Source organism: Odocoileus virginianus, chromosome 26 (genome assembly GCF_023699985.2).
Source record: "Odocoileus virginianus isolate 20LAN1187 ecotype Illinois chromosome 26, Ovbor_1.2, whole genome shotgun sequence".
NCBI lineage: Eukaryota > Metazoa > Chordata > Mammalia > Artiodactyla > Cervidae > Odocoileus > Odocoileus virginianus.
The window spans coordinates 5,836,700-5,852,962 of NC_069699.1; the positions used below are offsets into that span (position 1 = coordinate 5,836,700).

General features: G+C 40.7%; 1 protein-coding gene across 5 annotated transcripts in view; it reads left to right on the forward strand.

The window, feature by feature from the left end:
- The first annotated feature begins 673 nt into the window (after window positions 1–673).
- FBXL2 (F-box and leucine rich repeat protein 2) overlaps window positions 674–16,263 on the forward strand; it is a 95,886-nt gene continuing 80,296 nt past the window's right edge. For all 5 annotated transcript variants that reach the window (XR_011483586.1, XR_011483585.1, XM_070455319.1 and 2 more), the window contains exon 1: window positions 674–758. Coding sequence is in view for 3 of the 5 variants with exons in the window: in XM_070455319.1 (XP_070311420.1) it covers window positions 756–758 (3 nt within the window). In the remaining 2 variants the exon portion in view is untranslated. The remainder of the gene's footprint in view (window positions 759–16,263) is intronic.

Consider the following 16,263-nt stretch of genomic DNA (forward strand, 5'->3'; position numbering starts at 1 on the left):
AAGCGTAGGATGTCTATTAGACATTCAAGGGGAGATGTCAAACCAGCTGTAATGTATGTCTCGTCATAGACTTAATGGGCTAGTAAAGTTCCCTTCAACCATATTAAAAGCATCCAACAAGTTGCAGAATGATTTAGTAAATTAATGTACCACAAATGTTATGACATGAATTAGCATGCAATGATAATTTTTAATTGAAAAAAGTATAGATTATAAAAGTGCATGGGGCTTGCTTCCGTTTCCAAGAATACAGCGTATTATAATAATATACATTTTGTTGGAATGCAGATAAGCTTGGAAGCAGATAGACTGGAAAAATTAGTGGTTACCTCAGGTGTTGGGATTTGGCGTGGTTTTATTCTTCTTAATTCGTTATTGTTTAAAGTGTCTCCAGTAATAATGTGTTACCTGTGTTAATGTGTTACTTAAATAGGATAAATTAATAAAAGTCTTTCCCAGCAGTCTGAGGCTGGTTAATCTGTAAGAGGAGGGATATCAAGGTGATTAAGATGTTGAGGTACCATAGGCAAAGGAGCAAAGGCAATCAGGCCCCCGCCCAAGACCGAGGCGTGGGGGCACGGAGGGGCGGTCCAGACGCCCCGCCCCTCGTCGTCACGAGCTCACCGCCAGCCAATGGCCGCCTCCGAGCCCACCTAGGGGACGGGGCGGGGCGCCCAGCTGTCGTCACCAGGACAACGGGCGTTGCCGGCGCCTTGTGACTCTCGGCTGTGGGCGCCGCTCGCGGCTCTTCGGCCATGGTGAGTTGGGGCCCTCGCTGCCCGGCCACCAGGCCCTTCCCCGCCCGAGCTGTGTCTCCGCGCGGCCGTCCGCTGGTCTGGGCGGGCGGCGCCGGGGTCGCCGAAAGGCCGGGCCGCGGCCTGCGGGGCTGCCGGGCAGGGCAGGGCTGGGCGGGCCCGCGGGAGGGGGAACCCTGGGGCAGGCGGGACGCCCGCCCGCTGCCCGGGGGCGGCGTTCTGCCGAGAGTGCCCGGGTCACTGCGGGGACCCAGACCCGGCCGGCCGCCGGACAGCGTAATGCTGTTTCGCGAGCCTGATAAGCCACTCAGAGAGGGTGTGGTTAGGGGGAAAAAAAGGATATTATGAATATCATCTAGCATGTATAGTCACATTAACACTATATTGCAGCCTACGTGCTTCCTGTCTCTTCTATGCAGTTATGTACAAATAGGTATTTCTTTGAAATTCATCATTCTGACAGGTTTCTATAGCATGTGGAAATTCGAATTTGTAATTTTGGAGATTGCTCACTCCTTTTTAAAAATGGGGCATTAAGGTGGCGTTTTTTCCTGAGTGCGGCACCCTCACTCAGGGGTTTAATTCCTAATTAGTGCGTGGTATACCCTTTAAATCTTTACCTTTATTCAATAAACTTGAGACTGAGTGGGCATCCCACCTGGTCCCCATTAAGCTCGTTTTTTAAGACCTAACCCGAAGAACTAGGCTCCGGTATTGGCTTGAATAGACAGGATTTAGGGAATTGCCAATCGAAGGTGTGACTTCTCCAGAAGCCTCCAAAGGGTGTGAAAGAAGAGCAGAGCTGGATTTTCTGCTTGGGGACACACCTTTGGTGTACAATATTTGCGAGAGGGTGGGGGTGGGTGATAGGAAAACGCTTAGTGCTGAGAAACAGTTTTTGTAACTGTTGGTAGTGTTACCTAGATTTGCTGCTTACCTGCAGAGGTTAGTAAATTAGCTAGTAAATTGAGAGTGACCAGTGCTCCCCAAGTGCTGGTAAGCCTTCTGGAGAGAGACGCTGCCCTTTGGCATCTTGGCTGGCTCTGTCTTGTCTTAGTAACTAAGCTACTGAGAGAAGTGGATGATAAGTATCTCATTGACCCTGGAAAAACAGCTGCCAGCTGTGTGACCTGTTGATAGCAGGAAAAAAATACCCCATCACCCACAAATAACAGCAGTGCCTTTAGTCCCTGCATGTTTCGTTTAAATTCTGAGTTACTTTAAGTGAAAATTAATGGAGCCAGCAGAGTTTCAGGAAATGAATTTATAAAAATCTAAGTGTTGTAAATGATGCAGCGTCTTACTTTTTACACGTAATCTGTGAGAAAAGCTCTTACAATTCTAGCAAGGGGAAAGAACATTCAGGAGTTAGTTTCACAGCTTTCTCTCTGAAGGCTCATATTCCTCCTGTTGTCCATTTTCCTTCTCTTTCGTCCACCTGTTCCATCCTGACCCGCAGTCCACGTTGACGCACTGTTGTAAATTTTAGAGTTTTGTGTACTCTAAAAGCGTCTTACTGTACTTGTGTTCTACTGGCTGCTTTGCTAAACTTAGAAATGCTTTGGGTTTTGTCTTTAAGCATTAAGAATTTAATTCGTGGGAGGAATTTAAGTGAGTGGTAACCTGATGCCTAGGCTCCAGGGTAAAAGGGGAGTGAGTGGTTAATGCAGAGGGAGTATAAGGAGGCTGCTTCTGTAATCCCCCAAATGTATTCCAGATATTAACATTACCCTTCCTTAAACGCTTGAATCTAAACATACAGCTTTAGCATTTGATATTTATGACTTTGCACGTGAATTTTTCTTCAGGGACTTCCCTGGCAGTCTAGTGGTTAAGACTCCTTGGTTTCCAGTGCAGGAAGTGTGGGTTTGATCTCTGGTCGAGGAACTAAGAAGTTGTTTAGTTGCTTAGTTTTGGCCCCATGGGCTGTAGCCCACCATGCCCCTCTATCCTTTGGATTTTCCAGGCAAGAATACTGGAGTGGGTTGCCATTTCCTTCTCCAGGGGATCTTCCCAGCACAGGGATTGAACCCATTTCTCTGGCATTGGCAGGCGGATTCTTTACTGCTAAGCCACCCAGAAAGCCTTAAGATCCACATGCTGTGCAGAAAAAAAAAAGAAAAAAGAATTCAATTAAGGCACTTGTTTCTATTGCCTTTAGATGATAAATGACAGCTGACATTTATTGTGTGACATTTTTATAAGCACTCTGTGTCTTAAGTAACCGTCACAACAACCTTACGTGGAAAATACTGTTTCCACATTTTAGAGGTGAGGAAATGAGGCACAGAGAGGTAAAGTAACTTGCTCCAGTCACCCAGTCAGATTTCAAAACCAGGCATCTTGTCTCAGAGCCTGCTTATGTAAACACTGGATTATGCTATAATGTATGATGTATTTGTTATACGTTCCCGCCAAATAGATGCTATTTTTTCTGTTGGGAGATGAGTTTTCTCTCTTATTTGGATTTTAATGTTCTGTGCACTTATGAATATTTGTCTTTTGTTCTTGGCACTCGGCTGCACGCTGTTGAACAGAGTAGGCATGCCTAGTCTTCTCTGCCTTTTCTTCTCTTTCACGCAGATGAAATGAAGAGGAGTCAGTGATGACAGATGATTGGATGAGGGTTCACACTCAGGGCTGTAGTAGCCTTTAAAGTTTCCCCTGTCGTTTCAGCTTGTGTTCAGGGATTGGCACCTGCTTTCTGTGACTCACAAAGACCGGCTTTTTAAAATTTTAATTGAAGTATAGTTGATTCACAATGTTGTGCCCGTCTCTGCTCTACACCAGTGTGACTCAGTTGTACACACACACACCTTCTTTTTTTAAATATTCTTTTCATTATGGTTGATCCCAGGAGACTGGATATAGTTGCCTGTGCTATACTGTAGGACCTTGTTGTTTACCCATTCTGTATATAAGCATACACCTGCTAACCCCAGCCCTCCCTCAGCCCCTCCCTGTGGCATCCACAAGTCTGTTCTCTCACATCCATGCCTCCGTTTCTGTTTCCCAGATAGATTCATTTGTGTCGTATTTTAGGTTCCACATGCAAGTGATATCATATGGTGTTTATCTTTCTCTGTCTGGTTGATGTTGCTTAGTATGATAATCACTAGGTCTGTCCATGTTGCTGAAATGGCATCATTTCATTCTTTCCTATGACTGGGTGGTAGTCCATTGTATATATGCACCACACCTTCTTTATCCATTGATCGGTAAATGGATATTTAGGGGGTTTCTGTGTCTTGGCTATTGCTGTGAACATAGTGGTCATGTATCTTTTGAATTACAGTTTTATCCAGGTATATGCCCAGGAAATGGGATTTTTGGATGATATGGTAATTCTCTTTTTAGTTTTCTGAGGCGAAATCCATACTGTTTTCCACTGTGGCTGCATCAACTTACATTTTCTCCAACAGTGTGGGAGGCTTTCCTTTTCTCCAGACCTTCTCCAGCATTTGTTATTTGTAGATTTTTTGATAATGGTCATTCTCACCTGTGTGAGTTGATACCTTGTTGTATTTTTGGTTTGCATTTATAATGAACAGTATTGAGCATCTTTTCATGTGTCTGTTGGCCATCTGTATGTCTTTTTTGAGAAATGTCTGTGAAGGTCTTCTGCCCGGTTTTCAGTTGGGTTGTTTGTGATTTTGTTGAGCTGTGTCAGCTGTTTGTGTGTTTGGGAGATTAAGCCCTTGTTGGTTGCAACATTTGCAGATATTGTCTCGTTCCATAGGTTGTCTTTTCATTTTGCTTATGGTTTCTTTGCTGTGCAAAAGCTTGTGAGTTTGATTAGGTCTCATTTGTTTTATTTGTGTTTTTATTTCTATTGCTTTGGGAGACTGACCTAAGAAAACGTTGTTATAAGACCAGCTTTTAAACATAAAGCCATTAGACTTGAAGGATGAGATTATTTTTAAAAGTAAAATTTTATTTTATAAGGTTTTTTCCTAATAATCCATTCAGTTCAGTCACTCAGTCATGTCCAGTTCTTTGCAACCCCAGGGACTGCAGCACGCCAGGCTACCCTGTCTATCACCAATTCCCGGAGCTTGCTCAGACTCATGTCCATTGAGTTGGTAATGTCATCCAACCTTCTCATCCTCTGTTATCCCCTTCTCCTCCTGCCTTCAATCTCTCCCAGCATAGTTTTCATTTAGTTGTATATTCTAAAATTGTTACAAAAAGATGTCAAGAAGCTTTGAACTTTAATTAATATGGATCAAAATATATGATGGATTACCTGTTGTCATCAAGTTTTTGTTAACTGCTTTCCACTTTAGCTTGTAAGGCAGATTTACTTTTTGGAAATATAAAACAGCATTGTACCATAGAATTTTCCCATTTTAATTGATTTCATTTGGATTTCTCCCAATGTTGGTCTTTCTGTATTTGCCTGTGGTTAGGACTTCTCAGAGGTGTTGAGAAGCAGAATAAACTATATTTTATTTTACCAACAGTTTTGGTCTCTTGCCATCACATGGTGTAGTTAAGAGAGTTTATATAATGAGATCTTTGTTAATAGATCATGACAACAAGTTTCTCCTTATTAATTTTCCTACTCTGGACAAAACTGGTCTCCTTTTTGGCCTGCACTAGGGTGAGGGGGTACATAATTTTTAGTAATCGTAACAATAACTCCCTTTCATAGAGCCCTTTCACTGTGTTCATTTTTAGGCTGATCACTTCACATTTATCTCACTTAACCCTTCTAACATCCCTGTGAGATTGACATCACCGTACTCACTTAATAGGCCCAGTTGTTTAGACAGCTTGCCCAAGGTCACATAGTTGGTGAGTGACAGCCAGGATTTGAACTCAGTCTGTCTCTAAAGTGTGGCATTTTAAGCATTGCACCGTGGCTTCTTCCCAAACTAAAGACTGTGCCTGCTGCCTGGCGTGCAGCTTTTCCAGTTCTCAGTGCTGCCCCTGTAATTGTGTCTTTCCATTACATTTTCTGTCCAACAAATATTTGTGTATCTCAGTACGTGCCAGTCTGTTCTATGCAGTGGGTATACAACAGTGAATGAAACAGGAAAGGCTCTGGCCTCATGGAGTTTACATTCTAGTGGTGGGAGGACAGATAATAAGCATATAGATAAGGTGGTAAGAAGGGCTTTGGAGAAAAAGCTGAATAAGAGGAAGTTTTGAGGATGGGTGAGTGGATGAGAGGAGGGAGGACTTGCTTTAAAAAAATTTTTTTTTTATTTGGCTGTGCTGTGTCTTAGTTGTGGCACGCAGGCTTTTTAGTTGGGACAAGCTAACTCTTATTTGTAGCATGTGAGATCTAGTTCCCTGACCAGGGATCACACCTGGGCCCCCTGCATTGGGAACTCGGAGTCCTAGCCCCTGGACCACCAGGGAAATCCCGGAACTTACTCTGTGTTGGTGGAAGGGAAGGTGTCTCTGATAAGGTGACATTTGAGCAGAGGATGTGTCATGTGAATGCCTAGGAGAAAGACCATTTCAGGAAGGAATACTGATGCAAAGGTCCCAAGGCACTGTTTGCTGTGTTGGAGGAACAGCAAGGAAAACGACCTGGAGTGAAGGAAGATGAGCTTGGCAAGAGGGAAGGCCAGGTCAGTCAGGGAGACCGGATTGCATAAGCCGTTTCAAGGAGTTTGCCTTTCCATTTGAGGGAAGAGGAAATGATTGACAGCGTTTAAGAATGGCGGAGTGTGACTTTTTGGTTCATAAAAGGACTGTTCTGTCTGCTGTGTGGAGACTAGACGTGAGGTAGGAGTGAAGGGAGAAGGGACAAGAACAAAGGAAACCAGAGAAGGCGTTGTTTGGTTCCGTCATCCATAGGGCTGGCCGTGCCATAGAAAAGCAGATGAAGAATGGGCCAGTGATTTGAGTCTGAGCAATAGTAACACATTGTCATTTGCTGAGATGAAGACTATGGGGGGTGTAAATTTAGCAAGGGATGAAGAAAGGAGTTGGTTTTGGACTTGATAAATTCGTGATCCTTATTAAACATCTAAAGTGAAAGACATCTAGAGACACGCAGTTATGTTTTCAGGAACAGTGGGGTATTTTTTAAATGCAAACTGAATTGAATCTTGAAGTATTAGATTTGGAAGAGACTTTTTGAGTTTTTTTAGTACAATCCTTTCATTTTACAGACTAGAAATGCTGAGAGGTCGATTGCCTGCCACAAGTTAAATAGCCTTTACTTCCTATTCTCCAGTACAAAGAATCCTGGACCTGGAGTCAGGAGATACAAGTTCATATTGTAATTTTTCTTTTTTTTTTAGTTCTAAACCTTGGGTAAGTCATTTATCTGCTCCAAGTCTTTCTTCTATCAGAACAGATAATAAAGACTTTCACTGTTAGGATGTTGAATGTTGCAAAAACTAGACATTGCTGTTTCTACCCTAATGATGGGAAAAGGTTGAGAAGCTATAAGATTGTGGTTCTCTAAAAACTCTCTAGAGAGCTGAGGTCACAAAGAAATCTAAATGAGTTAAAATTCAGGATGTAACGTGTCCTTCCCAGAAAAAAGGAGACACATAGACATTTTCATCTGTGGAGGGGTCAGCAGGAGGAAGAAGAGTCTGGTATAGACAGCTCTTGGAGAAATGGGCCAACTTTTCCTGACTGCTTGTGGGCTGGAGTGCCCGTTGGAGGCCTGAGGAGCCCCAGCCACAGAGCACGGCTGCCCCTGCCTCTCTCCCCTGGGTCTTTACTGAGTACCGGGGTGCAGGCCTGCGCTGGGCGCCAGGGCCAAGGGAAGAGTGCAGCACCTTCCTGCGGTGGCCGATGCCTGCTGAAGGCCGGGGTCCGTGGGAGAATCGGCAGAAATCTCCCTGAGGCACTAGGGGCTTTCCCCTAGTGTAAGGCGGAGGGCACGGCGGCGAGCTGAGAAGTGTCCCTCTGTGGCTATCCAGGTTTTCAATCAGGGAGGCCACAGGCTTTCAGATGGCAGACAGAGGCAGAGAGAAAGGTCTCCATAAGGCATGGACAGCTGAAGGTGCCACAGCAGAGCCAGCTCCCCCGCTGACAGCCAGAGTGTGAAACAGAGACAGTGCGCTCAGCTTTCAGAAAGCTAGCGCCTGGGTTGTAAAGCTCAAAGAAATCTCTGAAGTTTACCGGTGCGCAGACCCCAACTTCTCCTGAAGGTGCATTCCTGATTGCACCCCCCCAAAAAATTGAAGCTGATTGCGAACTGAATCTAACTAGTGCTATAACAAAATTGAAACCCAGATCGACTAGAAATTAAAAGGATTCAGTGCCCACTACCTTCACACTAAGCAGCCTAATTGAAGGAGGAACTTTTCTTTATGGAGGTAAATGTACTTTAAAAAAGATTCAGGTATAATTGACATAATAACATATTAAAGTTGTACAACGTTAATGATTTGAAGTTTGTATATATTGCAAAATGATCACAGTAATAGGTCTAGTTAACATCTGTCACCATACATAGTTACAGAATTTTTGTCTTATGATGAGAATCTTTAAGATCTACTCTCCTAGCACTTTCAGGTATGCCAAACAGTATTATTAACTATAGCTACCATGCTGTATGTTACATGCTTAGGGTTTATTCATTTTGTAACTGGAAATTTGTGCCTTTTGACTGTCTTTGGCCATTTTGTCCACCCTCTCATTCCCCATCTCTGGAACCATAAATCTGTTATCTGTGAGTTTGTTTTTTAAAAAAGATTACACATATAAGTCAGATCATTTATCTTTCAAGGTATTTTGTCTTTCACTGTGTGACGTTTCAATTGGCGTAGTGCCCTCAAAATCCTTCCGTGTTGTTGCAAGTCTCAAAGTTTCCTTTTTTTAAATGGCTGAAGAATATTCCATTGTATATATCTATCATATTTTCCTTATCAATTTATCATTTATTAATAGGCAACCTATTTACATATCTTGACTTTTGTACATAATGCTTCAATAAACATCAGAGCCCCTATCTCTTCAAATTATTTTTTTTGTTTTCTTCAGAAAAATACCTAAAAGTGGAATTCTTGGATCATAGGGTAGCTCTACTTTTAATTTTCTTGGGAAACTCCATACTGTTTTCCACAGTGACAGCATCAATTTAGATTCCCACCAACTGTGCATGAGGGTTCCCTTTCCCCCACATTCTCACTGCTGGTTATTTGTTGTCTCTTTAATAATATCCATTCTGATAGGTATCAGGTGGTATCTCCTCTTGATTTTTATCAATATTTCCCTGATGATTAATGATGTTGTGGGCATTTTCATGTACTTGTTGGCCATATGTACATCTTTGGAAAGATATCCGTGTAGATCCTCTGCCCATTTGTTCATTAGATTTCTTGTTGAATATTAACTTATTACATATGTTTTGCAGAATCATTCATAGATTGTATTTGTAGTTTGTTGGTGGTTTTCTTTGCTGCACAGAAGCATTTTAGTTTGATGTGGTCTGATGTATTTTTTGCTTCTATGGCCTTATCTTTTGGTGTCAAGTCCAAAATCATCTCCATAACTCGTGTCAAGGAGCTTACCGCCTTTTTTTCCCTAGGAGTTTTATTTTTTTTCTAGGAGTATTTTTTCAAATCTTATATTCGAAGCTTATCATCCATTCTAAGTTAATTTTTGTGTATGGTGTAGGACAGGGGTCCACTTTCCTTCTCTTGCAGGTGGCTGTTCAGTTTTTTCAGCACCATTTATTGAAGAGACTCTCTTTTTTTCCATGGTATATTCTTCCTTTCTTGTAGATGAATTGACCCATAGGTGTGTGGGTTTATTTCTGGATTTCTTTTCTGTTCCATGGATCCGTGTGTGTTTTTCTGCCAGTGCTATCCTGTTTTGATGATTGTATTGATAGCTTTGTGGTATAGTCAGAGGTCAGGGAGCTTGAATCCTGCAGTTCTGTTTTTTCCCAAGATAGTTTTGGCTATTTGTGTGTTTATGTTTCCATACAAGTACTGAGATGATTTGTTGCAGTTCTATGAAAAATTCCCTAATATATTTTGATAGGAATTGCATTCAGTCTGTAGATAGTCTTATATAGTATGGTCACCTTACCAATACTGATTCTTCCTGTATAAACACAACATATTTTTTCATCTCTGTTGTCTTCAGCTTCTTCTTATATTTTTGTAGTCTTTTATTGACGGCTCTTTTACCTCCTTAGGTTTATTCATAGTTACCTAATTTTTTTTTATGAGATGGTAAAGGTGATTGTTTCCTTAACTTCTTTTATAGTTTGTTGTTAGTGCATAGAAATGCAACAGATTTCTATATGTTGATTTGTATTCTGCAGATTTACCAGATTCATTGATAAGCTTTAGTTGTTTTCTGGTGGCACCTTTCGGATTTTCTACATATAGTATCATGTAATCTGCAACAGTGACGATTTTATTTCTTCCTTACCATTTTGGATATATTTCTTTTTTTGTCTGATTGCTGTGGCTAGGACTTCCAATACTCTGTTGAATAAAAGTATTGAGAGTGGGCATCTTTGTTTTGTTTCTCATCTTAAAATGTTTTCAGCTTTTCACCATTGAGTATGATGTTAACTGTGGATTTGTCTTATGTGGCCTTCATTATGTTGATGTATGTTCCCTCTATGCCCACTTTCTGGGGAATTTTGATCATAAATTAGTGTTGAATTTTGTCAAAAACTTTTTCTGTGACTATTGCAATAATATGATTTTCATTCTTCAGCTTGTTAATGTGTATTACATTGATTTTTCAGATATTGAAAAATCCTTAACATCCCTGGGATAAATCCCACTTGATTATGGTTTATGATTCTTTAAGTGTGTTTTTGGAATCAGTTTGCTGATGTTGTGTTGAAGATTTTTGCATTTATGTTCATCAGTGATATTGGCCTGTGAGTTTCTTTTTTTCATATCTTTGGTTCTAGTATCAGGGTGATGAGTGCCTCATAGAATGAGTTTGTAATTGTTCTTCCTCTGCATGGTGTGTGTGTGTGTGTGTGTGTGTGTGTGTGTGTGTGTGAATTTTTTAAGGCTAGGTGTTAGTAAACTTGTGTGTGTGTGTGTGTGTGTGAATTTTTTAAGGCTAGGTGTTAGTAAACTTTTCCCTAAACGTTTTGTTAAATTCACCTATGAAGCCATCTAGTCCTGGACTCCATAGCCTCCCGCTGCACCATGTGGCTTGTGGGAAGTTAGCTGTCTAACAAGGGATTGAACCTAGGCCTTGGCAGTGAAAGCACAGACCTAACCACTAGACCACTGGGAACTCCCTGGTCTGGACTTTTGCTTGTTGGTGATTTCTATATTACTGATTCAGTTTCATTACTGGTAACTTGTCTATTCATATTTTGTTTCTTCCTGTTCAGTCTTGGGAGATTGTACATTTATAAGAATTTGTCCATTTCTTCCAGGTTTTTCATTTTATTGGCATATAGTTGTTGTATTAGCCTCTTATGATCTTTTGTATTTCTGTGGTGTCATTTGTAACTGCTTTTTCATTTCTGATTTATTGATTTTTTTCTTGATGAATTTGGCTAAAGGTTTATCAATTTTGTTTACATTTGCAAAGAACCAGATTTTAGTTATGTTGATCTTTTCTGATTTTTTAAAGTCTACTTCATTTATTTCCGCTGTGATATTCATGATTTCTTTCCTTCTACTAACTTTGGATTTTGTTTATTCTTTGTCTTCTAGTTCCTTTAGGTGTAAGGTTAGGTTGCTTGAGATTTTTCTTGTTTCCTAAGGTAAACTTGCGTTACTTTAAATTTCCCTCTTAGAACTGCTTTTGCTCCATCCCATAGGTTTTATATCTTTGTGTTTTTATTTTCATTTGTCTATAGATATTCTTGATTTTCTCTTTGTTTTCTTTAATGATCCATTGGTTGTTTCGTAGCATGTTGTTTAACCTCCATGTGTCTGTGTTTTTTTATTCCTTGTAGTTGATTTTCAGTCTCATAGCATTGTGGTTGGAAAAGATACTTGATGTTATCCAGTTTTCTTAAATTTACTGAGGCTTGTTTTATGGCCTTAACATGTAATCTATCCTGGAGAATGTTACATGTGCACTTGAAAGATTGTGTATTCTGCTGCTTTTGGGTAGAATGCTCTCTATTTATCAGTTAAGTCTGTCACATCTAATATGTCATTTAAGGCCAGTGTTTCCTTATTGATTTTCTCTCTGGATGATCATTGATATACATGGGGTGTTAAAGTTCCCTACTATTATTATGTTACTGTTGATTTCTTTGTTTATGTCTGCTAATATTAGCCTTATGTATAAAGGTGCTCCTGTGTTGGGAAGGAGCACATATATATTTGTGAAGTTTGATGTGAAAGTTGCTCAGTCGTGTCCCCATGGACTGTATAGTCCATGGAATTCTCCAGGCCAGAATACTGAGTGGGTAGCCTTTCCCTTTTCCAGGGGATCTTCCTAACCCAGACATCGAACCCAGATCTCCCACATTGCAGGCGGATTCTTTACCAGCTGAACCACTGTTTTGTTCTTGGATTGATTCCTTGATCATTATGTAGTTTCCTTCTTTGTCTTTGTAACAGTCTCTATTTTGAGGAAGTTTATTTTGCCCCGTATAAGTATTGCTACTCCAGCTTTCTCTTACCTTGGACGTGGGGTATGTCTTCACGGCTGCTCCAGCAAAGCGCAGCTGCTGCTCCTTACCTTGGATGAGGTCGCCCCTCCTGACCTTGGACGTGGAGTAGCTTCTCTCAGCCCTCCTGCGCCTTGGACGTGGGGTCGTTCCTCTCGGCCGCTGCCCCTGACCTCGGACATGGGGTAGCTCCTCTTGGCCGCCACTCCTGACCTCAGATGTGGGATAGCTCCTCTGGACCAACTCGATGGACGTGAATTTGGGTAAACTCTGGGAGTTGGTGATGGACAGGGAGGCCTGGCGTGCTGCGATTCATGGGGTCGCAAGGAGTTGGACACGACTGAGCGACTGAACTGAGCTGACTCCAGCTTTGTTTTGATTTCTATTTGCATGGAACACCTTTTCTATCCCCTCAGTTTCAGTCTTTGTGTGTCTTTAGAGCTGAAGTGAGTCTCTTGTAGGCAGCAGAAATAAGGGTTTTGTTTTTGTATCCATTCAGCCCCTCTGTGTCTTTTGATTGGAGCATATAGTCCGTTGCAGTTAAGGTAATTATTGATGCATGTGTTCTTACTGCCATTTTGTTCATTGTTTGGGGGTTGTTTTCTCTTTTCCTTTTGTTCTTGTTGTTTGGTGACTATCTTTAGTGTTATGTTCAGATTTTTTCTTTAAAAAAATATTTATGTGGCTGCGCTGGGTCTTAGTCGCGGCATGCAGGATCTTCTCTGCATCACATGGAATCTTGTTGCAGTGCACGGACTTTCTGGTTGTGCACAGGCCCAGTAGTTGTGGCTTGCAGGCTCTCAGTTTGGGGCACACGGGCTCCGGAGCGCACAGGCTCAGTAGTTGTGGCACGTGGGCTTGGTTGCCCTGCAAGCATGTGTGATCTTAGTTCCCTGAGCAGGGTTCACACTTGTGTCCCTGCATTGCAAGATGGATTCTTAACCACTGGACCACCAGCGGTCCCTTTTTCCTTGTGCATATATGTGTGTGTGTATTAGGTTTTTTGGTTTGTGGTTATTGTGAGGTTTTTTTAATATAGCAATCTTTATATATGTGATTATTTTAAAGTTGCTGATCTCTTAATTTCAAATGCATTTTTAAAAACCCTCATGATTACTGCTTTTTATATCATACCTTTCATTTAATTGTTTTGTGTACCCCTTAACTGCTTAAGGGGCTTTGATGTAGATGATTTTACTGGTTTTGTTTTTCAACCTTCCTTCTCACTTTGTGCACGGTTGATTCCTTACCTTTACTGTATGTGTGCCTTTACCAATGACCTTTTTCATTTTGTAGTTTTCATGTTTCCAATTGGGGCCTTTCTTTTTTCACCCAGAGTAGTTCCTTTAGTATTTGATATAAATCTCGTTTGGTGGTGCTGAACTCTTTAACTTTAGCTTGTTGCTAAAACTTTTGATCTTTCTATCAAATCTGAAGGAGAGCCTTGCTGTGTATTCTTGGTTGTAGACTCTTCAATTTCATCATTTAAAATATATCATTCTTCTGGCCGGCAGAGTTTCTGCTGAAAAATCAGGTGATAACCTTATGGGAGTGCCCCTGCTTTATTTACCCTTGGTGCTTTTAAGATTCTCTCTTTAAATTTTTGTCATTTTAATTACAATGTGTCTTGGTGTGTTCGTCTTTGGGTTTATCCTGTATGGAACTCTCTGCTCTTCCTAAACTTGGGTAAGTGTTTCCTTTCCCAGTTTACAGAAGTTTTCAGCTATTATTTCTACAGATATGTTCAATCCCTTTTTTTTTTTTTTTTAAATTTCTCTTCTCCTTTTGGGACCCCTATAATGTGAATATTAGTGTTCTTGATGTTGTCCCAGAGGTCTCTTAAACTGTCCTCATTTTAAAAAAATTTTCTCTTAAGTGGCCATGATTTCCACTACTGTCTTCCAGCTTGCTGATCCATTTTTCTGTCTGTTTTAGTCTACTGTTGATTCCTTCTGATATATTTGGTAGAAAATTGCTTTACAGTGTTTTGGTTTCTACCACATGATGTGACTCTCTCATGATTGTGTATATATCCTCTTCCTTTTGAGCCTCCACCGTGCCATCTCCCTGCCCCCAATCCTACCCCTCTAGGTCACCATTAGAGTGCCGGGTTGGGCTCCCTGTGTGATAGAGCAACTTCCTACTATTTTACACATGATAATGTATATATGTCAAGGCTACTTTCTCCATTCATGCCACCCTCACCTTCCCCCACTGTGTCCACATGTCCATTCTCGACTGGGTTCATCAGTATGATTTTTCTGGTAGCTTGGTGCAAAAGTAACTATGGTTTCAGATCCTGAATGTTAAATCATCATAACTAGGCTCAAAGACATCTTTATTAGTCAAAATAGGAACCATGACAATCAACACATTTTTGCAAATGAGAAATGTTTGTTTTTTCCTGTAGCATAAAAAAAAAAATCTGTGCTTCCAGATATGACAAACTCTTGGAAAACATTTTCTGCATCCTCCTGGTTGTGGAAGCATTTTCCCTGCAAAAAGTTGTTGAGATACTTGAAGAAGTGGCAGTCATTTGGTGAGAGGTCAGGTGAATATGAAGGATGAGGCAAAACTTTGTAGCACAATTCGTTCAACTTGCAACATGTTCATTATGTGACATGTGGTCAGGCGTTGTTGTGGAGAAGAACGGCTTCCATTCTGTTGACCAGTGCCAACAGCAGGCACTGCAATTTTTCGTGCATCTCACTGGTTTGCTGAGCATACTTCTCAGATGTAATGGTTTCACTGGGATTCAGGAAGCTGTAGTGGGTCAGACGGGCCTCAGACCACCAAACAGAGACCATGACCCGTTTTTTGGTGCAAGTTTGTCTTTGGGAAGTGCTTTGGAGCTGCTTCTTGGTCCAGCCAGTGAGCTGGTTGTCATGTAAAATCCACTTTTCATCATGTCACAATCAGATCAAGAAATGATTCATTGTTGTTGCATAGAATAAAAGAAGGTGACACTTTAAAAAATGACTTTTTTTTGATTTGCGGTCAGCTTATGAGGCATCCACTTATTAAGCTTTTTCACCTTTCCATTTTGCTTCAAATGACAAGTGATTGTAGAATGGTCGATGTTGAGTTATTGGGCAACTTCCTGTGTGGTTGTAAGAGGATCAGCTTTGATGATCCTCTCAGTTGATCATTGTCAACTTCTAATGGCCAGCCACCATGCTTGTTATCTTTGACTCTCGTCTCATTTGCAAAACTTCTTGAACCACCACTGTACTATATGTTCATTAGCAGTTCCTGGTCTGGATGCATTGTTGATATTGCAAGTTGTCTCTGCTGCTTTATAGCCCATTTTGAACTCGAATAAGCAAATTTCTCGAATTTCCTGTTTGTCTAACATCATTGCTATAGGTCTAAAATACATATAAAATAAACAATAATTCATTAGCAAAAAGCATAAAGCAAGAATTGTGCATTGTGCATTAAAATGATGTATAACATAAGCAGATTTATACAAGAATGTATTTAAATATCTAATGGAAAAGTTCAACAATGCAAAACTGAAATTACTTTTGCACCAACCTAGTAGATTCCATATATGTGTGTTAATATGTGATATATGTTTTTCTGACTTACTGCACTCTGTATAAGAGGCTCTAGGTTCATGCACCTCACTAAATCCAACTCAAATTCATTCCTTTTTATGGCTGAGTAATATTCCACTGTGTGTGTGTGTGTGTGTGTGTGTGTGTGTGTGTGTGTGTGTGTATCACATCTTCTTTATCCATTCATTTGTAAATGTACATCTAGGTTGCTTCCATGTCCTGGCTTTTGTAAATATTGCTGCAATGAACATTGGGGTACGTGTGTCTTTTAGAATTGTGGTTTTCCTTCTAGTATATTTTTCATTTCAACTATTGTATTCTTCATCTCTGTCTTTTTAAATATATATTTTCTCTTTGCTAAATATTTTTAACTTCTTATCCTGTGCATCCTTTATTCTCCTGCGTTCTTTGATCA